At 48.1% G+C, this 23,616-nt stretch overlaps 12 protein-coding genes and 1 non-coding gene across 13 annotated transcripts; 8 read left to right on the top strand and 5 right to left on the bottom strand.

The window, feature by feature from the left end:
* Window positions 1-58: 58 nt before the first annotated feature.
* Window positions 59-1,274, top strand: BT62DRAFT_384993 (uncharacterized protein). The gene is made up of 3 exons (XM_043180738.1): window positions 59-136; window positions 198-929; window positions 988-1,274. The coding sequence occupies exons 2-3, from the start codon at window positions 200-202 to the stop codon at window positions 996-998; spliced, it is 741 nt and encodes a 246-aa protein (XP_043035991.1). The 5' UTR covers window positions 59-136; window positions 198-199; the 3' UTR covers window positions 999-1,274.
* A 115-nt stretch (window positions 1,275-1,389) lies between these two features.
* Window positions 1,390-3,422, bottom strand: BT62DRAFT_936047 (Adenylosuccinate synthetase). Its single transcript, XM_043187056.1, has 8 exons — window positions 3,185-3,422; window positions 2,950-3,132; window positions 2,800-2,895; window positions 2,643-2,748; window positions 2,404-2,590; window positions 2,067-2,345; window positions 1,795-2,017; window positions 1,390-1,737 (listed from the first exon to the last, which is right to left on the bottom strand). Exons 1-8 carry the CDS (start codon window positions 3,189-3,191, stop codon window positions 1,529-1,531), a joined length of 1,290 nt encoding a protein of 429 aa, XP_043035990.1. The 5' UTR covers window positions 3,192-3,422; the 3' UTR covers window positions 1,390-1,528.
* Window positions 3,423-3,866: 444 nt separating this feature from the next.
* Window positions 3,867-4,461, top strand: BT62DRAFT_936046 (uncharacterized protein). The gene is made up of 3 exons (XM_043187055.1): window positions 3,867-4,115; window positions 4,168-4,236; window positions 4,297-4,461. Exons 1-3 carry the CDS (start codon window positions 3,933-3,935, stop codon window positions 4,405-4,407), a joined length of 363 nt encoding a protein of 120 aa, XP_043035989.1. The 5' UTR covers window positions 3,867-3,932; the 3' UTR covers window positions 4,408-4,461.
* Window positions 4,462-5,671: 1,210 nt separating this feature from the next.
* Window positions 5,672-6,479, top strand: BT62DRAFT_384938 (uncharacterized protein). Its single transcript, XM_043180737.1, has one exon. The coding sequence runs from the start codon at window positions 5,914-5,916 to the stop codon at window positions 6,388-6,390; it is 477 nt and encodes a 158-aa protein (XP_043035988.1). The 5' UTR covers window positions 5,672-5,913; the 3' UTR covers window positions 6,391-6,479.
* BT62DRAFT_384913 (uncharacterized protein) lies at window positions 6,480-7,193 on the top strand. The gene is made up of 3 exons (XM_043180736.1): window positions 6,480-6,772; window positions 6,825-7,119; window positions 7,175-7,193. The coding sequence occupies exons 1-2, from the start codon at window positions 6,568-6,570 to the stop codon at window positions 7,019-7,021; spliced, it is 402 nt and encodes a 133-aa protein (XP_043035987.1). The 5' UTR covers window positions 6,480-6,567; the 3' UTR covers window positions 7,022-7,119; window positions 7,175-7,193.
* Window positions 7,194-9,324: 2,131 nt separating this feature from the next.
* BT62DRAFT_t151 lies at window positions 9,325-9,422 on the top strand. Its single transcript has one exon. It is a non-coding gene; the product is annotated as a tRNA-Ile (tRNA).
* A 764-nt stretch (window positions 9,423-10,186) lies between these two features.
* Window positions 10,187-10,637, top strand: BT62DRAFT_384896 (uncharacterized protein). The gene has a single exon (XM_043180735.1). It carries the CDS (start codon window positions 10,220-10,222, stop codon window positions 10,502-10,504), a length of 285 nt encoding a protein of 94 aa, XP_043035986.1. The 5' UTR covers window positions 10,187-10,219; the 3' UTR covers window positions 10,505-10,637.
* Window positions 10,613-12,202, bottom strand: BT62DRAFT_384874 (uncharacterized protein). The gene is made up of 3 exons (XM_043180734.1): window positions 11,255-12,202; window positions 10,765-11,190; window positions 10,613-10,713 (listed from the first exon to the last, which is right to left on the bottom strand). Exons 1-2 carry the CDS (start codon window positions 11,958-11,960, stop codon window positions 10,772-10,774), a joined length of 1,125 nt encoding a protein of 374 aa, XP_043035985.1. The 5' UTR covers window positions 11,961-12,202; the 3' UTR covers window positions 10,613-10,713; window positions 10,765-10,771.
* Window positions 12,070-13,746, bottom strand: BT62DRAFT_384857 (NAD-P-binding protein). The gene is made up of 8 exons (XM_043180733.1): window positions 13,475-13,746; window positions 13,360-13,426; window positions 13,205-13,310; window positions 13,001-13,153; window positions 12,747-12,940; window positions 12,542-12,689; window positions 12,426-12,487; window positions 12,070-12,372 (listed from the first exon to the last, which is right to left on the bottom strand). Exons 1-8 carry the CDS (start codon window positions 13,643-13,645, stop codon window positions 12,179-12,181), a joined length of 1,095 nt encoding a protein of 364 aa, XP_043035984.1. The 5' UTR covers window positions 13,646-13,746; the 3' UTR covers window positions 12,070-12,178.
* Window positions 13,747-14,350: 604 nt separating this feature from the next.
* Window positions 14,351-15,046, bottom strand: BT62DRAFT_384769 (uncharacterized protein). Its single transcript, XM_043180732.1, has 3 exons — window positions 15,036-15,046; window positions 14,801-14,969; window positions 14,351-14,736 (listed from the first exon to the last, which is right to left on the bottom strand). The coding sequence occupies exons 2-3, from the start codon at window positions 14,825-14,827 to the stop codon at window positions 14,413-14,415; spliced, it is 351 nt and encodes a 116-aa protein (XP_043035983.1). The 5' UTR covers window positions 14,828-14,969; window positions 15,036-15,046; the 3' UTR covers window positions 14,351-14,412.
* A 668-nt stretch (window positions 15,047-15,714) lies between these two features.
* BT62DRAFT_384767 (uncharacterized protein) lies at window positions 15,715-17,448 on the bottom strand. Its single transcript, XM_043180731.1, has 2 exons — window positions 17,202-17,448; window positions 15,715-17,145 (listed from the first exon to the last, which is right to left on the bottom strand). Exons 1-2 carry the CDS (start codon window positions 17,219-17,221, stop codon window positions 15,969-15,971), a joined length of 1,197 nt encoding a protein of 398 aa, XP_043035982.1. The 5' UTR covers window positions 17,222-17,448; the 3' UTR covers window positions 15,715-15,968.
* A 1,954-nt stretch (window positions 17,449-19,402) lies between these two features.
* Window positions 19,403-19,717, top strand: BT62DRAFT_1010444 (uncharacterized protein; the record flags this gene model as incomplete). The annotated part of the gene is made up of 3 exons (XM_043177654.1): window positions 19,403-19,467; window positions 19,497-19,562; window positions 19,618-19,717. The coding sequence occupies 3 exons, from the start codon at window positions 19,403-19,405 to the stop codon at window positions 19,715-19,717; spliced, it is 231 nt and encodes a 76-aa protein (XP_043035981.1).
* A 2,417-nt stretch (window positions 19,718-22,134) lies between these two features.
* On the top strand, window positions 22,135-23,122 carry BT62DRAFT_1010442 (uncharacterized protein; the record flags this gene model as incomplete). The annotated part of the gene is made up of 5 exons (XM_043177653.1): window positions 22,135-22,299; window positions 22,363-22,524; window positions 22,570-22,639; window positions 22,722-22,899; window positions 23,029-23,122. 5 exons carry the CDS (start codon window positions 22,135-22,137, stop codon window positions 23,120-23,122), a joined length of 669 nt encoding a protein of 222 aa, XP_043035980.1.
* Window positions 23,123-23,616: the final 494 nt, after the last annotated feature.

The following is a 23,616-nucleotide window of genomic DNA, read 5'->3' as shown; positions in this document are numbered from 1 at the left end:
TAATTCTGACGTTAAATTTCGTTTACGTATAAAGCAGCACGTGGCCAACGCGTCGTCGCTTCGGCCCGGCGATCATCGCGACTTGCCTCCACCCAGGCCCATGACCAAGAGCAACCTCGCGCACAAAAGAATCTAGGTACATATCATCCTCACACGTTATACATTCTATATAAATCTGAAAGGAAAAAAAAATCCAGTCATGTCCCAATTCCCCGCCCCACAAGAGCTTATCAATACGATCATCGACGAATTGCAAGATGATCACCTGTCTCTGACGTCCTGCTCGCTTGTCAGCCGTTCGTTCTCTTTCCAGACACGTCTGCATCTTTTTCGACACATCGATCTCGCGGGGGGGACGCTCAGCGCCAAATTCCACCGGTTGACCCGCTCATCGCCTCACATCCCAGGCTATGTCAAGGACCTCACCATCTTCAACATCGCCTTCTCCGAGGATCGCTACGCGATGGCGATCTTGAAGTCCTTAACCAATCTGAGAATAATCGAGCTCCGCCACTCTCAAGTGTCCAGTCTCCCCAAAGTTGCAGACGCACTGTCGAAGATCCCCATCAGATCTGTCGTCCTGTCCTTTACGACGTTTCTCGACGTCTCGATTTTCTGTACGTTGATGAATCGATGTTTTCCCGAGATGCGGAACTTGGAGATGTCCGAGGTTCATGCCCTTGCGACCGCCGATGCGGAATTTGCAGCAGTCCCTGAGAGGTCCTGCACGATGGAGACATTGAAGATCAAGCTAGACGATGTCGATCATGGGATACTCAAAGCCATGGCAGGGGGGGCGTTGGGAGCTCTGACGGAGCTCCATACCCTCTTTACCATCGGCTGTCCCGAGGATGACGCCGTTCCTCACTTTCAAAAGCTGCTGTCGCTCCCCTCGCTTCGCGTTTTGCGTCTTCGTAACCTCCAATATGGTATGCTCCTCCTCTTTATTCGTCCTGCTTTATCGATATTGACAGTTTTTTTTTTTTTTGATTATGTAGGACACACTCTGCCTGATCCCGTCCCGCTCTTGCATCTTCATACGATCGTGATGAATATGATATGCTTGCAACCTTACACCCACGTTTCTCTACTACGTTGGCTCGTTTCCTGCCTGTCGTCGGATCCCGGGCGAATATCGTCCATCCGACACATTACCGTTATTTATACGGTGTATCAGAGACATGGAGATCATCTCACCGAGGCAGATATAATGGCGTGGGCGGCATTGGATAGCTTGTTATCACATCCACGCATGTCTGCGTTGGAGCTGTTTCGCGTGGTCGTTAACGGTATCTCTGGTCATCCTGAAGGAACCATTTTTCATCCGAAGAGAGTGATTGAGGATAGTTGCACGTATCTTCAGAGTCGAGGATCACTCTTCACAGTGGAGGTTGTTGATCAAGTGGATTATGATGCTTTCCAGCTATGAAGGCAGTATTTATTCTCTAATTACGACGGTAGTCTCGATTTGACGGGATGTAGCAATATCTTCTTATCTTTACCTTCTACACACACACACGTTGGACATCTACTGTATTACTTTCTGTATCATGCTCTCTCTTCCGGGACCCACACCAATCCACTCTATCGGCACATTCAAGAAAGACTCGATAAACTCGACATACTTCTTGCAGTTCTCAGGCAGAGACTCATATGACGTCGCAGATGTAATCGGCGTCTTCCAGCCAGGAAACGTGACATACACCACCTCGACATCGGCGAGGAGCTCCAAGTCCGCTGTTAACAGGCAAGGTCAGCCGCCCAATAACAATTCCCCGATCGTCGTGCACCTACCTGGGAAGCCTTCCAGAGCTTTGCCGTCGACAGCATATTTCACCGCAACCTTGATCTCGGGTAGATCGTCAAGGATGTCGAGCTTAGTCAAGTTGAGGCGATCGTATCCGTTGATCAAACACGAGTGCTTCATCACGACAAGATCAAGCCATCCGCAGCGGCGCCTACGGCCAGTGGTGACACCGTATTCACAACCGACTTCTTGGAGGTGCACACCGACATCCTGATCCCGCATGAGCGACATGAAAAGATCCCCAAAAAGCGCGACTCACATTGAGTTGTTCTGTTGGAAAGGGTCCGCCACCTACGCGGGTCGTGTATGCCTTGGTGACACCGATGGTATGCCCAATCAGTTTGGGAGGGAGTCCGAGGCCAGTGCATACACCCCCGATGGTTGTGTTGGACGAGGTGACGAACGGGTATGTTCCATAGTCCAGATCAAGCATCAGAGCATTTGCGCCTTCAACGAGGACCCTCTTTCCCGAAGCAATGGCTTGGTGAAGGTAGACAACGCTGTCAACGACGAAGGGCTTCAGTCGGGCGGCGAGTTCCTGTATTGATAGATGGTTATCAGTGGTGGGCGATACAAAGCGGTTATAGTATACATACCTTGTACCGCTCGATTTCGCCTTCCGTATCATATTCGAAATGCCCGTAACGCTTAAAGCGACCTTCAACAAGCTTCCTGAACTTTTGAGCAAACGTTTCTTGGTCAAAGAGATGGTGTACTCGAAGACCGGACCGAGATGCTTTTCCAGAGTAGGCCGGGCCTATCCCTTTCTTCGTCGTCCCGATGCTAAACGAGCTGCCGTTGAGCACGGTGAGGATCTAAGAGGAAACACTCTCACCTCGAATTCCCGAGCTCGACCTCCTTCAAGCCGTCGACGATCTGATGGAAATCAAATACAAGATGGGCACGATCCGAGACGAAGAGACGATTGCTGCAGTTGAGTCCTAGACATAGAGCGTGTAAGGTTGCTGTAACGAGAAACGAACAACAGCTACCTTGCGATTCGAGAGCGTCGAGCTCAGCAAAGAAGGAAGGGACATGAACAACTACGCCGGAGCCAATGAGGCCTATGCACTTGGGATTGACCAAGCCTGGGAGGAATCTCCGTCAAATTGGTGTTTTATGCATATCCGGAAATGACTTGCCACTGGGTAGCAGATGGAATGCAAAGGTCGTCGGAACCCTCTCTGGTCCTATAGGGGCTACGATAGTATGCCCAGCGTTGTTCCCCCCAGCACTTCGCGCACAGATATCGGCGTCGGCAGCGAGGATGTCGACGAGCTTGCCTTTACCCTCGTCGCCCCATTGCGTTCCTAAGACGACCGTAACTGCAGAACCTCATTCAGCGACATCAGTACGCATCGGCACTGACCAACTCACCGCCCATAGCTGTATTACTGGAACGAGAGCTAGTCGACGGTAGATATTATCCACGGGAATAATATCAGAATAAGGATAGAGCGATGAAAGTATGGGATATATATAAGAACAGAAAAGGAGAAGATGAAATTGATTAGCCGAGATCAGCCGAAATTTTACTCGGCCACAGAAGATTCAGTCGACTGGGAGAAACGTCTCCAGGGAAATTCGGGACAGCATGAAGACAAAACAAGGCGAGAGATAGGCTCAAGACATCTAAGCATTGACTTTGAACAACTGCCTCCCTTGTTCACCCATCATAGTCATAGCCTAACCATAGACTGATTTGTACAAATCTCAGGAAAACATTAGCGGCTCAGGCTACATAACTACACATTACATGTATAAGGTTGATAATTATCAAGTTCTAACTAGCCAACTATTGAGTTCACGTTCTGAATCACCACCAGTGCCTGTTGCCGGCGACGGCACGGAATTTCGTCGGTGTTTTCTTCCCATTGTATATGCCTGCATACACCAGAGAGAAAACTTCCTAGTTTCATTCTATTTCTCAGTTCCAAGTCTTGCAGTTCGAGTACCACAAAATTAATGCAGCAAGAGTTAGATTCCGGCACAAGTAATTTTAGTAATTCTCTTCAGCACTTGCCGAAATGCCTGATCCGGTCGGGCACATGTCTCCCATCACATTCTCTCTACGTTCTCGTCGGCCGACGATTCCGCGCATACCTTTGACAACGACGACGACCACATGCCGGTCTTCGAATCGAAGCCACTGAGTCAGCCCAAATGGCAGGCCGTCGCCAACAAGACATTTTCTAAGAATCCTCTCATCTTTGGCATTCCCTTCGTTATAATCATGGTCGGGGCCTCTTTTGCAATAACCCCCTTTACGCAAATACGATACGACCTACATGACCAGAAAGTCAAGGCGGCGAGTACTTTGCTCTTACCCACCATAGGTGTATTATATCATCATTTCTCAGGTTTCGAAGGAACAAGAGCTGGGATTGTCGAAGAACAGGAAAAAGTTTGATATTCGGGAGGAGTACTATGTGAGCGGCCGTCGGATTCGTGGTGTATGCGTGCGTGCGTGTCTGATTACCGTATCATAGCGTCTGAATGCAGAGGTCGAGGATGACTGGGAACAAAAGAGAGTACCGCGGCCGAAGGGTCTCCCAGAGTGGGGCGTACCACCCCCCGAACCGCCGGACAAGAAATCATGATTACTACCTTTGGACCACTCACCATCTGTATTTTTTTTTTTACGAAAATTCATCTGCATTTTCACTACAAGTCATGCCAGCAACGAATCTTGTATTCAACGTTCAAGACATATAAATGGCGAGCCTTGGGTGTCATAGTGCGTTGTCTGCCCACCTACCTACCCTGCTGTTTTCTGACATCTCTATAAGATGTTGCAGCGACACCCAGCCGGGCCCAAGACAAATTCATATGCCTGGAAGATGTCTGTCGACTACCTCATTGTCTCATTTTCGTTCGCGAGGTCGAGGCCCCACACATCTGTTAGAGTCTCAGCATGGCAACCCGAGTCGTATGCTACAAGCATATAGGCTGAGTAGTCAGAGACCTCTGATTGTGTAGTCACGGTGTCAGCTGATCGCGCAGAAGAGTCCAAGGCTGGAACGTCTCCCTCACCATGGCTTCCTTCTCGTTCCAAGACCGCATTGCAAAGAGACGAAAGATGTCTATGAACCTATATCCACCAGACATCCTGTCCACGATGACCTATTTCTTCTTCTCGGACTCCGCCAAAATGTCATTATCCGTTTGCGGAGCGTGTTGGGGGAGTATGCGTTTTTTGCTCGATTTTTACTAGACCTTGGCGACCCTGATACGAATAACAGACCAGGGAGGAGAAGTAGAAAGGGAAGCAACGAGATCGTACAAAATATTGATGATGGCAGCAGCGCACTTCGTAAACCAGACTCAACGATCCGTATGAAGATAAGTCGTTCAATGGATGCCTCGACGTCAAGATCCTGGGAAGCTCTGAGCGGCCCGCAACCCTAACCCCAAGACCAACAACAACAACGATGGCCACTGGCACTGGTACTGGTACTGACATGGACATTCGGCGACGACCAAGTTGATTCTTCGCGGTGACAGGAAAATATCCAGACCAAATATTTTCGCGTGCACGTGGTGTAATGACGATCGCGATGCAGAAATCCATCTACGTCAACAGGACTTCAGTGGGATCCTGTCAAGATATAAAGGCGACGGCGGAGCAACGCATATGTTAAACCAATACCGTGCACGGTCCACGACATAGGTGAGTCTCAATCGCGTCGCGTCGCACGCCTTTGCTCAAAGAACGGAACAGCGAACGTCACTCTGTGCCTACGATTCAAGCATACAGCGACGAAAAATGAACTCGTGATGAGGAGGATGAGCACCACTCGCCAGTTTCACCACCAACTAGTCTGACGTCGAAGACGGACCAGACTTCCGCCAGCGACGAGCCAGCCAACGAAAAGACGGAGACGATGAACTGGATGGCTGGACCCAAGAAAGAGCCAACGGATAAAGTCAAGAAATAGGAAGGGCAGAAGGAGAGGATTGTGAAGGACCCAACGACAGGCTTGGATGTCACCATTAAAGATGCTGATTTCAAAGGTTTATCTTCCCCCCCCTTCTTTGCTCTGTACAGTGGACTCGATGCATCACCAGATTTTCCTCATCCAGATGGACGCACCGGAACTGCGGAAATGGCTCCTGTGGTTGGCTCAGTCTCGCCTACACAGACAGCTCTCAATGCCGCTCGTCCAGGAAATTTTTCTTTGCACCCATATCTGCCTTCACCCGCAGCGTCGCTTTCCCCGCTTCTGGCCATGTTCGACTACCTCCAACCAGGGCTAACGGCAGCTTTTCACCTTCATCTCGTTCTTTCTTGGCGTCCCCGAAGGTCGATGGTTACACAACATTCACCTGGCCATGGGCTCTATTTTGGCGTTCGTAGCACCTTCATGGCTGCCATTGGGTTTGCGCCGTCAGCATCGTACAGCAGAAGTTGGAAAAGGAAGTGGAACGCGATCGGGTCGAAATGCACCGTGCACTGTGCACGTGGCAGGACATACGCGCGCGCCCTCGACGCCAGAGTCTGCAGAATGGCTCAATGCATTTGTCCGAACGATCTGGGGGTCTCATTAACCGGGACATGGTCGGTAGATTGTACCTTCGCATGAGCTATTTCTGATTTTATATGCAATTTATTTCCATTGCGGACATGAGTCGAAGATGTGATGCAACAGTCTCCTCGTGGTTTGATTTTGTTGATGCTGTCCGTATTAGTGATATCGGCCAGGACGACAACCCCTTTTCGCATCGTTTCTATGCGCGCGCTTTAACAGGTCGACCAACGGATGACCAAGGCACGAACCAGCTTTTGGAGCAAACAGAGGCCCGACAAAGCAAAAGGTCTGGATGCTGATCAGTCGGGCGATTACGTCAACTACGAGGTTGCTTTCGCGTACCAACACTTCCGGGCTCCAAGTTACGCTCAAAAAACATACATCTACTGGTTGGGTTCTTCCTCGGTGTATATGATTGGTTGCATGTCCCAGTCCCGTAAGCGTGACCATTGCATGCGTTATCTTCCGCGCTGATTAGGCCACCACAGAATGTGGATTCAAGTTGAAGGTATTGCAGGTACCATCCGGCTGCGTATACAGTTTATTGAAAAAAAAAATGGGCGTTCCTGCTGTGGAAGTCTCGGCGATCCCCATGGCTAAAGCCCTGCCTAACGTCCTCGAGCTTCCTCTGGTGTCGCGCTTTGTGAAGACGGCCCGCGTATCATCCTTGGGGACCTTAATCTAGTTTACGAAGAGACAGCCTGTCTGTTGGTCACCGATGATGAGATCAAGACTGAGGAAGCTGTCTCGCTCTTGCTTTGGGATTCTGACCAGCTCGGCCGAGTATGTTTCACGTGCTTGATCTCCTTATCTCTCTCTAAATGTCATTCGGCTCTAGCGATCTTATTGGACGCGTCCAGATTCCAGTGAAAGAGCTCATGAGGTGCTATAACAAGATGATGACTCGCAGGTCTGACAATCTGCTTTCTAACGGCGAGACATTTCGGCATGGGTCCAAGAGATTGCCTTGAAGTATGGGTCTAGGGGCCCGAGGGAGCAGGAAGAATATCTATAAGCGAGTGTCGAGGATTTTGTTCCACTACGTGCGCACATTGTCCGTTGTCTTACATGAGGACCTCGGCCTGCAGCTATTACATTATCCGCATCATTACTCACCTTTTAACTTGTCTTTACTATCACTACTTTTATTATTACTTGTCTTAGTTACATTATGCTACCCATCAGACCACTGGTATACAAGTAGCTACGGTACATATATTTGGGCGCACTTCTCCCCATCAGCTCTCGCACTAATCACTCTTCTTCTATCTCCAAAGACGTTCGAGTACCTACACGAGTTTAATAATCACAGAGTCGGTACTGCAAAAGCAAGGAGTACGAAGAACAAAGCGTTACCAACACCACAGTCTGAACAGTCACGAGGACTGATATCAATCAACGACTAGATCTGACAGGAATGATAAGATCAAACATACCCGACCTGCTTCTAGAGCGAGCTGATCGATTTCACAGTATCCCTCGACGATGCGAAAATACTGCCCGATTATCCTCTCAATCCAAACATATTATCGTTCGTAGCATACGTGCGCCGCTCTGTACGACTTATCTCCATCTATGTAACCCCCCATCTCGGAGATTTCTCAATGCTCAATCAGCTTCGATTTTATGATAACCTTCTACTACTGACAGGGCCTTCTTGGATTCTATACGATGACAGACGCACACCATTTGCAATACGAATTGGCCATGCCTGCTTTGTCTTGAAATGACAAACGATAGGCCACCGCGAAGAGGAACAGGTTGACATCTTTCCTCTAACAAAAGAAAAGACGATTTATGGTGATGTGCCGGGCAACTGTACCAGGTAGAAAGTTGAATATATTTATTGTTTTCTACTGGGCTAGTTACTTTGTGCTATAGTAAGAGATAATAAGTAATTACCTGGTGAGGGAATGATTCCCTTGAAGGGCATCATCTCAGTATCCAGTAGAAGCCAGAGTACTAGTGAACCTTGCAATTTAGCAGGTGAGGTTCCCAGGTCCAGGGGACCCACATGATTGGCATGCCGGCAAGGGCTGGGCAGAGTCTGGTTGATTGATCAGGCTAGCTGCAAATGAACTCATATCTGCCAAGCAGCTGTGTATGAGTTCATATCTGACAGGAGATAAGTTTAGCCTACTGGGCCAGGCCAGCAAGCCTATTAGTCAGTAGGTCATGGTGTTAGTCAGACACCAGCATCCAGAAAGTATAAATATTGATCCATGGATAGAAAAGAGCAGGTTTCTGACCCCCCCCCCCAAAAAAAAAAAAAAAACACTACCAAGTGAACAGTAAGGGTTGTGTTAAGAACTTTGAGTTGTAGACTCAACTTGAATAGTATTGTGGTGACCAGGTTACTTTGTTTTGTGCAAGAACTCCAGAAAGCAACTGAAAGTTTGTGTCAGACAGTCAGAACAGACCAGGAACAGTTCAGAACAGTTTAGTTTTGTGTGCAAGTCACAACCAGGTGCACTGTATCAGTTGAGAAACTGCACCAGGCAGACCATTTGAGATAGATTTTGTTGTGTTCAGTGACACAGACAACTTTGTGTTGAGATTTGGTTTTCATAGCTTTAATACCATATTCTATTTATATATATTTTACTGTTTACCTTATACTTTGACATTTTTTGTACCTTATTGACTTGACTTGGAACCACCACTGTCCTTACTCTATATGATGAAATATACCCTTCCTTCAAGTCCAATATGCCTTTCTCTGAATTGCCAGCACCTAAATTCCAACACTTTGTCCAAGTAAACTGCAATATATATCCTTGAATTACATTCTATTGCACCCTATCAATGTTACCTTCTCTATATACTGAGAATCCAGGTATTACTATTCCTCCCTCGAACCACATTGTGATTTGGTGTTAGTGTTTTAGTGGTGTGTGCCTTGCACATTGTTGATTCATTCATAGCCACTTCTCAGCATTTCAATGGTTCTCCACCATGACTCCATTTGACCTGAATCATGTCACAACTAGCTGATTAGCTCAGTTGCTCAGAGCGTTGTGCTAATATATAAGCACAAAGTCCTCTTATTAATGCAAACGTCCTGGGTTCAATCCCCAAATTGGCTAGTGTACGCGCCTCAATGTATTGTTTTGTTTTCAAGCCCAAAAGTCAGGCCAAGCCTAGCCCTGTAAAGTGCTCACTATACAGCACAAGTCAATTCTTGATGGTGGTGCCAGTTCATAATGGAGTCTAGGTAAGATGTCAATTGTCATCACTTTTTTTTTCTCTGTGAGGGAGGACTCCTGAGTCCTACCATTTAATCTGGTTCAAACTTCTAAAAAGGTGTACACAAAGTCCATTTCTGCATGAGGATAAGAGCTAGCATATGTGGTCAAGTCATTATGTATATGAATACAAGAACCATCCTCTGACACTCCGCGAGATTCTCGAAACACTCCCTGTTGATCAACTCAGAGCGCTTGTGAAAGAAACTAGAGTTGGTCCGAAAGGAACCAAGGTACATTCAACTGTCTACGCCACGCATCATTGTAGCTGACCCAAAAATCTAGAAGGAGAGCCTCGTAGATGCCCTCATGAAGTATTCTTCCACACAGGCTTCCCTTCCGTTGAGTCGCCCAAGAAGAATAATAGGTCTAGGGATAATGAGCAGTACGATGATAGCTACAGGCAGACTGTTTTGCGTTTTGCTGCACCATGTAAGGAAACGCAAGAGCAGAGATTGAAGGAATGGCACCGAAGAAATTGGGTATACGATTCCTCGTCTTTGTTTGCTCCTAGACTTACATCCAATACAGACAAATGCATTTGGCTCAACTATGATTTCTTTCAACTCGTTCGGCGATTTAGTATTATTTTTATCGATCGTGAGTTGCATCTTCATTTTCCTAAAATCTTTAGATTGATGTGTCTGTCCAGTATGCATTTGCCTACTGATATATTCCTGCCTTCACTCCCATATCTGCCCAGTGCGAGTGGCATTGTATTTAGGATAGATACGCTTCTTGACGTCTCGTTTAGTGATCACGTCGAAGGGGAGGGTATTATTACCGAACGGAATGCTCATGCATGTGACGAAGGCGTTATGACCGGGAGGAGAAAAAAGCGCTTGCCAATGGCGCTCACAAGCGGCAGTTGGCTAATTGTCAGAGAGGTATATCAATGGCCTCCGACCATACTGCACTGGTAAATAGATGAAAGAAGGTTTGAAGAGCCGTCTCATGCCTGGCAAAGGGTCATCGAGGCGCGAACGTAAGAAATTCTCTTTTATCCGAGTATGCCAACTAATTCGATTTTCAGCGACAGTACAGTCGGAGGCGTAGAAGACGTAAGGGTTTTTTTTTTGGCAATGATAATTAGCAACTACCGGAAGATGATGTCTACTGTACATTTAATGTCCTGTAAAAATATCGTTATTCGTAGTATGAAAACACGAAGTAAAATACATACCGCCATATCAGATGTGATTAAACTCTTCTACGATGTCCAGCTTGAACGCTCGGCCCATTTTACGCAGGCAGGGACAATTGCTCATGATCGTGTCAAAAGTTTGTGCACGATCGTGGTATCGTCTGATGATGACGCGGACGGAAACAAGAGAGGCAACGGGCGAACGAGAGAGCACTTCATTCAGTGCTGCCCATTTCTTCCGCTCATATACAGATACATACTCTGCACCGACAAACAGGCTGTATTTGATGACGATATTTTGAGCCGACGCATCAGGATTGGGAGCAAGGGCAAAACAGCCTGTGAGCCACTGTATGCCGACTCCGTGATTGTGAGGTCTATCAGACCCGAACTGAATGACGTGGAAGACGATGCTCCGAAGATGAGAAAGGGAAATTGACATCGGTGCAGCGAAGCTGTCGTCATCTACAAAAAAAACATACAAATTGAACACCTGTCCCAACTGATTATATCAAGGAAAAAAACTCACCACATTGCAGATCTCTCAATTCCAAAGTTCGCAGAGAGGGCGTACCCATGAGCTTGAGAAAGATGCTCAAGTCTCCATCGTGAGGGCATCCCGAAGTTGACAGGGTGTGCAAATGGTCCAGAGCACCCAGACCACCGCTGGCGATGCTGTCGAGGATGGATCTGCCCATCTCGCGGAAGTGTATCTTCAGAACTTGTAATGGGCAGGACTGGCGGCTGGGCTCTGGATTGGACCGCCCTACCACGTCCCACATGGTGAGGCTCTGGACGAAGGGAAACGACGTCCTTATGGCGGTGGAGAAGTCGTGAAAGCAAAGTGATAGCATGGAAATGTGCTTGATGGGAAGATGGGAGAACGCGTCGAAGATTCCGGCGTTATATCTCGGGACGTTGTCGAAATCCATGTCTTGGAGGGACAGTGTTGACAGGTTGACTAGGGAGTGTACGACGGGGAGGACCAGCCGCTCTTTGAACACATCCCCGAAGAAGGTGAGGTCCGTGACATTCCTGGCTATGTTCGGGGATGAGACGACTAGTTTGTGGAATTTTTGGCTAAAGGTCTCGTTGAGGACTACGTTACGGAAGAGGTGGAATCGGGTGCGAGGTAGGAATATGCGTGAGGCCAAGGAGCAGGCCATAAGGGACTTTCTATCCTGCTGGAGTTTGTCGATAATTGTGTCGAAGAGCTCTTGGGGGAGGTCGGGCATGGCGCTTATACGTACCTTGTGGAAGTGGGTGATCAAGAACCACCGGATAAAAAGAGTATAACCATTTATTGTCTTGGAGCGTTCCTTCTAATCGGTTTATCCTGAAAAATAAAAATATGAGGGGCGGCAACAGGGCGGATTTGTCCTCTGTTTCTCTGCATGCCACCTCGGGATCCGACATGGATTAATGCCGGTAAACAGTTCCTTGATATATTCAGTTACAGCTTCCCTGGTCTCTTCTCGTCAATTCTAATAACTACCTTGCCGAATTGGTCTCCTCTCTTCAGTATCTCAAATCCCTCCTCTGCGGATTCCAGACCTTCGAGCACATGAGAAACCACGGGCACGATACGGTGCTCCTCCAGGAACGCGGTCGCGTCTCTCATGTCCTGCAGCGAGCCCATCATGGTTCCTGTGGAAATTCTGTCAAGACGCGTATGATCGGTACGAAGGAATTGTGCGAACCAATGAGATGCTGGTTTCGCATCACTTCTCTCATTGTGAACGTTATCTTTGGGTTAGCCGTCCTAGAAAGCCGTCAGAAACAATCACATTTCTGCGTAATTGAGGAAGCGTCTAACATGCCATAGCAGACAACCTTCCCACCTCGTTTGAGGCACCCGCTGACTCGAGACATAATGTCGCCTCCACCAGAATCAATGACCGAGTCAAAGACGTCTTTGCCCCGGACTTTCTTCAAAGCTTGAGAAAGTTGAGTAGGCCAGTCATCTGTAGAAGGGTAAGTTAAGAAGGGTGGTAGCTTCACTGACGTTCGATGGCATTTACCATCTTTGTAGTTTGCGCCTCCTTCGGCGCCCAGAACAATGGCTTTGTTGATCTTTTCCTGGCTACCGCTTGTCACATAGACATGTGCGCCTTTGGCGACGCATAACTGAAGAGCCACAAGAGCCACACCACCACCTATGCCCGTTATCAAGATATTGTGGTCAGATTGGACACCAGCGCAGGTCGTTATCGCCCTATTAAGCGGTTTAGTGCAGACAGTCAGAGAATAAAGGGCCAGCTGTAGATGAGCGCACCTCCAAGCTGTGAGACCAGCCAAGGGCCATGCAGCCATGTGAACGTCGTCGAGGTGGCTGGCAGATTTAATCACCAGCGACCTGTCGATGACGACATAGTTGGCAAAGTATCCGAGGGGAGGATAAACGACACCTCCTACGACGCCAAATTTCCTGTTCAAAGACGTGAGCTCCTGAAATGTGTAGATGCCATTGGAGACATACGGAGACTCTGGCCCATCGAGACTCTTTGCCCAACCGACCATGGGCGACATGAAAACGCGAGTATTGAGAAGTGAATCCTTGGGTTGGCCAGATGCCACAACGACACCTACAAAATGATATCGGAAGGGTATATACTACGCAAAATATGCTCTTACCTGCGCCATCAGCGCCAAAGACGCTCCCAAATGCAATGTTCGGATACAATCCTTTACGAATCCATAGCTGTGTAAAGTGTTACTTTACACATAACGATATAAAAGCTAGAATTGCCTCTCTGTGGTTAAACGCAGCTGCCCCGACCTTTACCAATACTTCGCTAGCCCTAAGAGGTGGAATTTCTCTCAGCTCTATCTTTGCATCATTGTACACCGGACTCTGCAGCGTCGCGGATTTGCGAAGAACCAGAGCCTTGGTAAAGCGGGGGATATCGAATTTTGACATTTAAGATTTCTTCGAGCAACAGCACGTCAAAGATACGGAAATGTGGGGTTTTTACGGGCCATTGGGAGATCAACATGTGGTTACTTTTAAGACGCCGGCCCGGGACCCGGTTACTCACAACGCCGGCTGCTCACAACGTTATTTATTAGCCACAACGCGACGATTGCCACTTACCTACCTACTTACCTACCACTCACGAAAAAATATTTCCACCGAAAGACTGCCTGGATACTTGCTTAGTAGTGTTGAATTCACCGTCACGTTCAGAATCATTTATCTTCTCTGCCAGAGTTCAGTACACTCTCAGTGCCACCGTAAGTAATTGTTTTCTCTTTCCCAAGAATTCAATATCTCATGTTAGGATCACGAGTCAAACATGGCTGGCTTCTGTTCAAAGGAAGTTCCCCAGGAACTCATTGATGTTGAAGATGGATCCGTAGGCCGTACTTACATTCTCTCTCTTTCTCAGTTACCTTTTTTGTACCTATCTCGATCACCTATAAAAGCTGCTCTCGTACATTGCCGTACCTCAGTCGTTTACACCTTCGCTGTGCCGACTGAGGTGCGTATATTCTTAGCTGTATCAGACCTCTTACTTACTTACCTTCATGATACAGATCTCGTTACTGTTCTTCGCCTTTAATTGATAGATTCATCAACGAGCTGCAACATTTGTTGGTGTGCTAAACTGAGACTCTCTGTCTCCAGATAATCCAGTCGATATACCAGTCGTGAACTTCTCGTACATCAGTACCGTTGTTATCCATCTAACAAAGAGAGGCTAGACAATGATGTTCCGCCTCTCTCTGAGCCATTGGACGGACTGCTGCGAAGAGTTGGCGTTGAAGAAGATGACGGTACATCTTGATCTGGTGCATAAATTTTTGAAGAACGACGGTAAAAGACAAAATGTTGTCTCGTTCTCCAGACCTCGCATCGTCTCGCGTCGTACTAAAGGCGACTACAACTGTTGATGCTGAGCAGGCAAAGGAGCTTATCAAGAGACGTCCCCCTACTCTGAGCACTCGAAACGTGTGTACATGGGAAGTCGAAGGTTCCCCGGAGCGACAGAGACTATGATAGTGCGTTTGCTGAGGATGGTGATGGTTTCTGCTCAGATTGTATACCAAATAATATAATGAAAAATTTTGTTACTTGACTCCTATAGATTGGTCGTTTCATACGATATGTTGTACGCCACTAAGAGTAGCCGGGAGCATAGAGATTGATCTGACAAGTCTCTGAGGGTAACGCCTGTGCAATAGTCGTCATCATCCACGCCAAACGAGTGAAAAGCGCATATCCTTCGATACGTTCAGGCATCCTAAAAGTCCGCGGATGATCTTTCACCATCGCGCCTCACCGCAGAACAAAAAAGAATGCAACGTACGTGTCACTGAGCGGGGCGATAACAAAGGAAGGACGGTTCATAGATTTGAGCGACCGGATTCCAGAGTGATAATTTGACGGATAGGACGGGCCTTGGGGGCATCGGCAATAGAGCAAAAAATACACTGCCGGTAGATCTGATGGTAGTGGTACTGGAATCACTGGATCAGACAGTTTGAAGGTAGAGAAAAATAAACGGTGCATTCATGTAGCATAATCCCGGGGTACCAGGTGCACTGCGCAGAGTTCTTTGTTCAAACCCGACAGTATGCAGATGCGGTCTTGTTGCATTATGCAATAGCTGATCTCGCTGAAGGAATCCTTCGCAAATGGGTTCGGTATTCCTTTCTTGTGTCGGTCTATCGCAGGCCACCGTTTTGGTACTTCCTTTTGGGGCAGCGGCATCCGGTCCATGAAATCTGTGCATATCTCATAGTCATCGTTGCCGTTGTCGAGAAAGAACCAATATTCCTCAGCAGTGAGGAGTCCATTTTATTGTGTGGTGATCCTCCCAGAGCTGTGTGGCGTCGATGAGAGAAGCCCCCTCCCTGCGACGATAGGACAGGCATCGAGAACGAACCAGGCGCACTTTGCCGTCTTCAATTACTCTTTGCCGGCGTCCCAATTGCAGAAATGAGAAGTTGTAGACAGGATGTGCAATTAATATCGACTAGCGGTCTATTTTCTCTTCCAAAGATTGTCGTCAAATGAGCAGATCGGCCGTAGTAGTGGTGGTGATGATTGAGACAAGCCAAAGGTGCCGAATCCACAACTGGAGAGGTTCGGGCTGTAGTCCGTTGGATAAAGTTCGTTTCAACCGCGACGACACACGTAACATTCACCGTTCCTGCAGCTAGGTACACACCGAATAGCATCGATGATCAGATCATCATTCCCCGATCAGAAAGATACGCCAGGAAAGGGGAGTACGCATTTAACTACAGGTCACCCAACGGATGTTGTTGCACTCGGCGCTCAAAGGCATCAAGCTCTTGAGGTCACCAGCTCTCATCGACTCCACATCCACCTGCCGTATTAAACACCGCGCAAGACACAGGTCCAACGCATGCCAGCGCTCCCAGTCATGTCCCTCCCACGGCCGCCGGATCGTCAGCGTCAGGTGTTCCAACTGTAGTCTGTTTATGACCCCGAGCAGACCCTCAGCTGCCAACACTACGGTCAGAGTAAGGCGTCTCAGACCTGGCAAACGCTGCGAATTAAGACACAAATCATCCTGGGATTCCGAGCAGGAGATGGCGAGGTTAGTGAGGGATGATGGCAGGACGGGAACGAATATGGATGCCAGTCCCTGACCGGTGATAGGATCGGAATGCAATTTGAGAGCCTTCAGTGTGCTGATACGGATGGGGCAGTTTGGGTGGAGGAGGAAGACGGCGATAGCACTGGCGCAAGGCATATTCTCCCAGAGCTCAAATGACTCGAGCATGGTGTGCTCTCTGACATTAGCGGTGTCGTACGACCTCATAATCTCGTTCGCTTGGTCAATTATGACCGACCGGAACCTGCTGTGCATGTCCTGTATCGATATCAGGGATATCTTCAGGTGTTTCAGCGAAGGATAAGAGGTATCCCAAAGGGACAGGAAAAGCCGAAAGGTCTCGAAATATGATGTGGATATCTCGAGGTGCGATATTGGCGGTGCACGGAGCAGCTGGGAGGCGGATCGGATCTCAAGTGCACCTGGGGACCGATATGCTGCATCCGAGGAGTATAGCTTGAGCCTCCTCAGACGGATGAATGAGGATGCCAACGGGACGAGTGTACCAGCAAACTGCCATGCGATAGAGATATCTTGGATTAGAGAAGCCAGGTCGACGACTCTCACCCGGTTCCATCGTAGGTGTAAACGTGCAACGCCCTCTGAGTCCTCGAAAGCGCCCTTGTTCTTGTGTTCGTGTAGCGAAACGATACGGAAGATGTTGCGGCGTGCGCAAAGGAGCCAAGACCTGCAAACGAGCGCACATGAGCGGAGCACCTCGGAGGCGACGCAGTCGATGATTAGCTCGAAAATCTCAGGTGGAAATACAGGTGTTTCCATAGCAACAACACTTGGACTACGCGAGGGGACATACTTGCGCCGGAGGAAGTCGCTAAACACCAAGATGGCATTGATTATGTGTCGGACAGGGAATTGTAGACCACGTACCGGACGTTGCGAAACATCATCGTCCACCTTGAGTCTGGGGAGGTGAAAGGAAGACTCTCCTGTTAGCTATCAGGTATTTGAGCTAGGAAAGCGGCCGGAACGGGGGTACCGTGACGCGCAGTAGGGATACAGCATCGGGTTTGCAACAAGGTGGAGGAACCAAACTAAAAGCTATCTTCGATTCCAGCAGCCTTAAGCGGAGCAACAGGGACGGTTTTCTGGATTTCTGAAGGCACTCCGTAAGGCATCTTTCTCTTGTAAAGGGGAAAATCAGTATTTAATGGACCTGCTGAAATATAACGTACATCAGAGTAACCCTTCGCACTTGTCGTCTACGCCAGATTGCTGGACGGCACACTTCAGAACTGTGATATCCCTATAAGCACAAATCACAGAGTCATGGCTTTAAATGAACTTACACCAGTCCTCTACATGCCAGCTCGTGGGCGTTCACAAAGCGAAAATTAAAGAATGTCCCGCTTATGGAATCCTCCCGTCTATCCTCAACCCGTTCGTCAATGACGGGTAGTCCATACTAGATAGGTAAGAGATGCAGACTGCAGGTAGCCGCCAAACACACCTACCTCAGCGATAGGTCCTTCATATATTGGGTCGTATTATCGTAGAATATGAGCATTTCGTTGATCTCCGATGTGATAATCTTCAATTCCTTATCCTCGAGTTCGTCGCCATCAATTTTGAGCCATTGTTTGATGAGTTTTCCGAACATGTGCATAACTCGAAAGCCTCTTTTTCAAGCTATGCGCAGGCCTGAAAAATCAAAAGACAACTTTGGCAGTAGGAGATATGCCAGTCAAGGACTTTGCACCCCGGAACCTACCGACCAGAAATCAGATTCAACTATTGAACAATAATAGAAGATGATGACATAAGACAACGCGTCTGAGCTCTTCATTTATTTACCGTGCTTCTCTTATTGAATGATCCGTCATCCTCCTTTGCTCTGTAAAAAGGTCAGAAGGAGAGGGAGGGAGCCATGAACTTTTACGCATTCTTCTATTCCACGTTCTGTAGGAAGGGAAGGCACTGTATCCGATGGGGCTTTCAAACATATAACTTCAAGGCAAAGTTCCCGGACATATGAGAGATCAATATCATGTAGAAGCAGGAGAAATCGCGTTTGCTATTGGAGCCTATGGCTGACTCCAAGAAGCAGAATACGTGGTCCTCTTCTAAGTCTTGGTCTGTATTCCGTTGGGGGTGAAAGAACGGTATTCGAAACGTTCACCATCGTTCAAGCAAAAACCCAGGATTCCTGTTTCTCGTAGTCGGAATTCTCATCATCGATGTTATCTTATCTCTACGTTGAGGGCCATTCTGCTGGTTATAAGAATAATAAGTTGAACGAAGGCATCGGGGCGTTTCTGTACAGTGCAATGCCGAGAGGTTGGTGGTCGTCGTGCAACATATCACGACTCGGGCCGGTAACCGCGAATACAATTCACGTGATCAAACGCCCTGTGAACGTTGAAATTCACACCACGCGAATTTCTTTCCTTCTTCCTGTATCTGTGTATTACAGTTGACCGCATTTACCTCTATACAATGGTGGCTCTCTCATTCTCTCCCTGCTCATCTCGGCTGTCTGTGAGAAGTAGCGTTCAACTGCAACAACCTCGTGCAGTTCCTCATGGGCAGTTTCCGGCCGTAAAGAGCATATCGATATGGTCGCTCGAGGGGCACTGACCGCCAGCAAGTTCCAGCTACCACCATCTCAGTCCAGCAAAAAATATTTGCAATGTCTTTGGCTAGCACTGGTTTTTAACCCTCCTGAAATCATACAACACTGCAAGGTCACGAAAACGACATCTGAACTTGTGTATAATGTGTGTGTGTATTTATCTTTGCATAACTGCTACAATGAATCTATCCCTTGATTCTGCAGGCCAAACACTGGAGATGACCCTTGTAAAATCTCGACTTAGAGAAATTTGGCCGAAACGCCACAGAATTTGAAGTGCGTCTTTATCGTTGTATTTGTAAAGCTTTCTGGCCTGATTCAACTGGCTGGCGGTCGCCTGCAGGAATCTGAGTTTGCTGCAGTTTTTCGCCCACGTTACCACAGATGGCGTATATCATGATTATCATTTCATCTCATTGGACCGTTGCAGCAGGTGAAACACCGTCCGACTGCAGGCATGTCCCGCCAGAGGGCCTGAGAGTCATTATATTCCCGACTCATGGTCGAAGGCGTGACTGCGACTGCGCACCAACTGTCTGCGGCAAAGTCTGAAGGGGCCTCAGCGTACACGCTCTTTATTAAAGACTAAATAGGTACCGTGGCTTGGATGCTAGATCTGGACCGCCGCCGTCGATAGCGTATCTCACCCTACGGCCTTGGTAGTGAAATTTCCGTTCAAAAAAATTTAGTTCAGCGCAATCTGCTACCGTGCAGGGCAGATTGGCAAAACACGCCCGCCCACCTTGGCGACAACGTCATCAAGGCCCAAATGTCGCGGCTACTAAATGTTGCTCCGGACAAGGGCAGGCATTAGGTTTGTCCTGAATTCCTGTGCCGCTGGCAAATATCGAAGGAGTACCTGGTTTCGTTATCGGTAAGTACGATACGTTGCCATCGGTTCAGACCTCAAGTGATGCCAGTGTTAGTTACCACAGAGGATCTGCAGCGCAGGTGTTCCGTCCCTTACGGCTTAACAATTTTGTCCGCTGTCTTCACCGGTGCTGCCTGTCTAAGCCAACGGGGACCGCAAGCAGTGTCTATTAGCACTGATATTCATCATCCCTTTGCCCTGGCTCCGAAACACGCTTGATATCACAGCCCGCTGTCCCGGACATGCGATGTAACCAAGATAGGATTCTTTGAGGCTGATGCTACGGATGCCCGAGCCTCATAATTTAGCTTCGGTGTCTCAGAAGAGAACCGCCCGATGTGACTGTCCTTGACAAACTAGACACAGTCGCGATGAGGGTTCCTATTGGTCGCATGGGATACTGTCTCTTTTCGACCTCAAAACTCCGATTCTGATAGTCTCCTTGTCGCGCAGGGACGCTTCTATGATACAGTCAATCAGTCGCTGATAAACTCTGCGCATGAACGATTGCCCGAGAACGACTTTTCGGCTCGCGGAAGGAGTCATTGTTCAGCGGAGCCACGACGGGATCCTCGTGTGCCAATGCCTGCATTGTTTGCCAAATTCATCTTCTAAAATCATATTTTCTCTTCGGTCTACCTTCCATCTCGTCAACGATCATGCGATGGCTGACCGAAGAACAAGAAGCAGCGACGGGCTTGGACGATCGCGGACTTCCGCGCTGGTTGCATATCCTTGAGAAGATCTTCTAAAGAAACATCGTTCGTTACTCGGTGGAACCACTGCGTACAGCGGTCAAAGAGATATTTATGCCCATGCCCGAGTTATCGTTTCAAGACCAGCATATGTACGCAATTTCCTTTGGGCTTAGACTCGTTGTCTTACCACAGCATCTTCTGACAGGGTATCCTAACAGTTGACCAAGGTGTAACATTGCGCACAACGTGGTTGAAGAGATGGATACCTGAAATTCCTTCTAGGTTGTGAAACATGCCTCTCTTTGTTTGGGAACGGTTGCTTCAGCCACCTCCACAAAAGAGCAATGTAATTTCACCGCGGCGATATCGCCATAGACTCGCGCGCCTTTGAAAATCCTCGTCCCATCGCAACGACAGCCACAACCACAAAGAGGCGCTACGCTACTGCCCTCATTGCATATTTCCTCCAATTTGGGTCTAGGTGTACGAGCTGGAGTCGCCCAACGTGAAACAAGTGTTTACGAGAGTATTCTCTGAACACGCGCTTACAACGGGAGCGGCATGAGCGCTAAATGTTGGCAGGCGCGTGTGGCAAGCGTGTGGCATTCGCTGTCATCAAGCTTACTGGAGTCAGCAGTCCGCATTTCATTAGGGTCATCTTTCTGTAACAATATCCGAACGTGAATGAACCACCGAGAGACAGTATCCGCCATTCCCAGTGTTAGGACGACGATCCGGAGCAGCGTGTTCCACCACTATCTGTTGCCCTCTGTAACTGGGGCGGACTAGATGCAAGGCACCATGCGCTTCGACTGAGGCCGATAACAATCTCGGTATTGTCCTAGCTGTTAGGAAGAGATCGGAGAGAAAACGTTGCGTACTTCATGGCGTTGCACCTCAGGTTCAAGGCAAATTACCGGGAAACTACCTTAATAAAGCTGTGGTACCACAGGCATGGTTTAGTCTCTCCAAACCAGAGAAACTAATTGCGATCGGAAATTCCGCGGAATATTCCGACCGCAACGACTCTTTTCTCTTTGTCTTCTGTATACCGGCGTTGCATCTTCACCTTGTCTCATGACACCAATCCGCAGACCCGGAACTATAAACGAGATAATTATGATGATGGGTTTCACATGGACCGGCATCTATCCCCTTAATGTTCCTTGCAGCATTCGACGCAGTGCGTCAGGTAACTCATTTCCGATGCAAGGCCAACCAAAGCGGCATCGCCGCCCCGTTGTATCCATCAATTATTTTCGGGCCTGTATAACACTGACAGAAGCGTACCTGAGCTTTCTTTTTTTTTTTTTCCACCTTCCTGAAATATGCCTCTGTATTATTCAACTTATTGCACTTTCAGGCAAATGATGCCGGGTTCTCCCGCTCGATTCACGCTGATGGGTGCGCCACTCACGAGGCTCTTTGCTCAACCTCATGCTTATACGGATGTGGCTCTTGGTGCCAGCTGTATCGCGGACAATTGCCTTTTCTTCGGACAGATATGTCTTAATCAGGAGCAGTGAACGTTATCGCCACATTTGACCTCCACCACCCGGCGCTTCCATCATGTTTGTTTAGCAAGTCTCTTTCTGTTCTGGGAACGATGGAGGCAGGCCATTGGGCCCATGTTCCGAACTCGGGGTCGCCAATTACATATCTATGTCGATGACGCGTCCACTGCTTGTTCGAATTAAAATTTCATTGACAACTGCGGGGGTGCTCGCCCGTCTGGATTCTGGAACGGTATCAAAAATCTCATTAGGAACCACTCGTCTCCTCGAGGGGTCTCTTCGGCGATCCAAAAGAAAAAAAATTTTCCTGAAGGTCACTATGGCGACCTCTAATTTTCTTCCCATATTTTGACGATTGTCGCCCGATTTGAGATAGTCGTCCATTGTCCAAGGATCTGGGTTTCAGCCGTGTGATCGGAGACACTTGCCTAGGACAGGATTTGACGAAAAGGAGCTGTATATTGAAATCCTTTTTGCCTTCAACGCCGTCCAGGAGAAGCAACGCATTACGATTGAGTCATATAGGACATTTTCATATGTGAGTCGCTAGGAATGTGTGAGAGGCATGTTTCTAACAAAACAGATTGACATTCCGTGCAACAAGGATGACGTGTTCGGGGTAACCAAAGGGTCGGATCTGTGCCCGTGCACTGGTGCAGGCCCTGCAACACCCTGCAAAGCCACCCACATATAAAAGACCTGAAATTTTTACTTCCGGATTGCTCGCAACTACAGACCCAATCATCTCCCGCAATCTTACATTCACTGTTTTTCTCGATGGCTCCAGGCGAAGTTACACACATCTGGGATATGGCAGGGACGAAGACGAGCTGGGTGAAGGGAGAATACTGTGTTCACTGGATCAGAGTGAACGGAAGACCGACAATGTTCACCTTCGAGTGTCTCCAGGACCGTGAGTCTTTCTGGCTTCGATACGCTGTCACTTCTGCTAATGCATTGGCAATAGACAACATCTCTCAAGGCACTTGCGTGAGCTTTTAGTGCTTTGTCACACTTCGGGTTCATGACTTATTTTTATTAGCCTGTACCGGGAAGAACGACCGCTTTTTGGAAGCCTTATAATCCGAAGTGATAAGGGTAAACCCTCTTTAACGTCGGCCATCGATGTTTGGTAAGAATAACGCTGTTCGTTGTACTACAAATACCTAACCTTGTTCTTGGCAGTTTTGAAGATGTTTTGTACATGCTATGCGTTTTTGTATATGAACCTTGATGGTTCAGTTCAGCCAGCCCCTATCAATTAATGCTTATGTGTATATCCTCGAGTGCGGAGCGACGGTGCATATATATCCACGTACTTGTACCCTGCATCTCCAGTGGCGCTTTCTGCACAGAGGACCGTCAAATTACCATATATATCTTTAAATCAACCCCTTGAAACGACGATGCGGAGCCGCTGGCAGTAAATGTTGTATGGTCCCAATATAGGAATAACCGTAATATTCTTGAAAACTTCACGGCCGGGAATCGTGTCCCCGGGGAATAGGCTCCATCACATCGTGTTCTGCGATAGAACAATAACCGAATAATGCCCCTACCGACCGCCGGTGTATAAAACACGAGTTCATCTTTTGAACCACCACCATGACGTTCAGCCCTCCCTTCCCTT

The sequence above is a fragment of the Guyanagaster necrorhizus genome (assembly GCF_019112545.1).
Source record: "Guyanagaster necrorhizus MCA 3950 unplaced genomic scaffold BT62scaffold_29, whole genome shotgun sequence".
Classification (NCBI taxonomy): domain Eukaryota; kingdom Fungi; phylum Basidiomycota; class Agaricomycetes; order Agaricales; family Physalacriaceae; genus Guyanagaster; species Guyanagaster necrorhizus.
The sequence above is the reverse complement of the archived record's forward strand: the minus strand, read 5'-3'. Positions and strand labels throughout refer to the sequence as shown.

What these genes read in the sequence shown, in the direction of transcription:
- BT62DRAFT_384913 (XM_043180736.1), top strand. Translation starts at nt 6,568, where the DNA reads ATGACCAAGGCACGAACCAGCTTTTGGAGCAAACAGAGGCCCGACAAA. An exon ending in TGGTTGCATGTCCCAGTCCC is followed by an intron (nt 6,773 to 6,824) that starts GTAAGCGTGACC and finishes AGGCCACCACAG; the next exon opens with AATGTGGATTCAAGTTGAAG.
- BT62DRAFT_384769 (XM_043180732.1), bottom strand. Translation starts at nt 14,827, where the DNA reads ATGAAACGACCAATCTATAGGAGTCAA. An exon ending in GACCAATCTATAGGAGTCAA is followed by an intron (nt 14,737 to 14,800) that starts GTAACAAAATTT and finishes CACCATCCTCAG; the next exon opens with CAAACGCACTATCATAGTCT.
- BT62DRAFT_384938 (XM_043180737.1), top strand. Translation starts at nt 5,914, where the DNA reads ATGGCTCCTGTGGTTGGCTCAGTCTCGCCTACACAGACAGCTCTCAAT.
- BT62DRAFT_936046 (XM_043187055.1), top strand. Translation starts at nt 3,933, where the DNA reads ATGCCGGTCTTCGAATCGAAGCCACTGAGTCAGCCCAAATGGCAGGCC. An exon ending in ATGACCAGAAAGTCAAGGCG is followed by an intron (nt 4,116 to 4,167) that starts GCGAGTACTTTG and finishes ATCATTTCTCAG; the next exon opens with GTTTCGAAGGAACAAGAGCT. An exon ending in ATATTCGGGAGGAGTACTAT is followed by an intron (nt 4,237 to 4,296) that starts GTGAGCGGCCGT and finishes ACCGTATCATAG; the next exon opens with CGTCTGAATGCAGAGGTCGA.
- BT62DRAFT_936047 (XM_043187056.1), bottom strand. An exon ending in GCGAAATCGAGCGGTACAAG is followed by an intron (nt 2,346 to 2,403) that starts GTATGTATACTA and finishes CTATCAATACAG; the next exon opens with GAACTCGCCGCCCGACTGAA. An exon ending in TTCCAACAGAACAACTCAAT is followed by an intron (nt 2,018 to 2,066) that starts GTGAGTCGCGCT and finishes ATGCGGGATCAG; the next exon opens with GATGTCGGTGTGCACCTCCA.
- BT62DRAFT_384874 (XM_043180734.1), bottom strand. Translation starts at nt 11,960, where the DNA reads ATGCCCGACCTCCCCCAAGAGCTCTTCGACACAATTATCGACAAACTC. An exon ending in ATTGAGAGATCTGCAATGTG is followed by an intron (nt 11,191 to 11,254) that starts GTGAGTTTTTTT and finishes TTTTTTTTGTAG; the next exon opens with ATGACGACAGCTTCGCTGCA.
- BT62DRAFT_384767 (XM_043180731.1), bottom strand. Translation starts at nt 17,221, where the DNA reads ATGATGTTTCGCAACGTCCG. An exon ending in ATGATGTTTCGCAACGTCCG is followed by an intron (nt 17,146 to 17,201) that starts GTACGTGGTCTA and finishes CTTGGTGTTTAG; the next exon opens with CGACTTCCTCCGGCGCAAGT.
- BT62DRAFT_384857 (XM_043180733.1), bottom strand. Translation starts at nt 13,645, where the DNA reads ATGTCAAAATTCGATATCCCCCGCTTTACCAAGGCTCTGGTTCTTCGC. An exon ending in CTCGATGGGCCAGAGTCTCC is followed by an intron (nt 13,154 to 13,204) that starts GTATGTCTCCAA and finishes GTCTTTGAACAG; the next exon opens with GAAATTTGGCGTCGTAGGAG. An exon ending in GCTGGTCTCACAGCTTGGAG is followed by an intron (nt 12,941 to 13,000) that starts GTGCGCTCATCT and finishes ACCGCTTAATAG; the next exon opens with GGCGATAACGACCTGCGCTG.
- BT62DRAFT_384896 (XM_043180735.1), top strand. Translation starts at nt 10,220, where the DNA reads ATGTGTCTGTCCAGTATGCATTTGCCTACTGATATATTCCTGCCTTCA.
- BT62DRAFT_384993 (XM_043180738.1), top strand. Translation starts at nt 200, where the DNA reads ATGTCCCAATTCCCCGCCCCACAAGAGCTTATCAATACGATCATCGAC.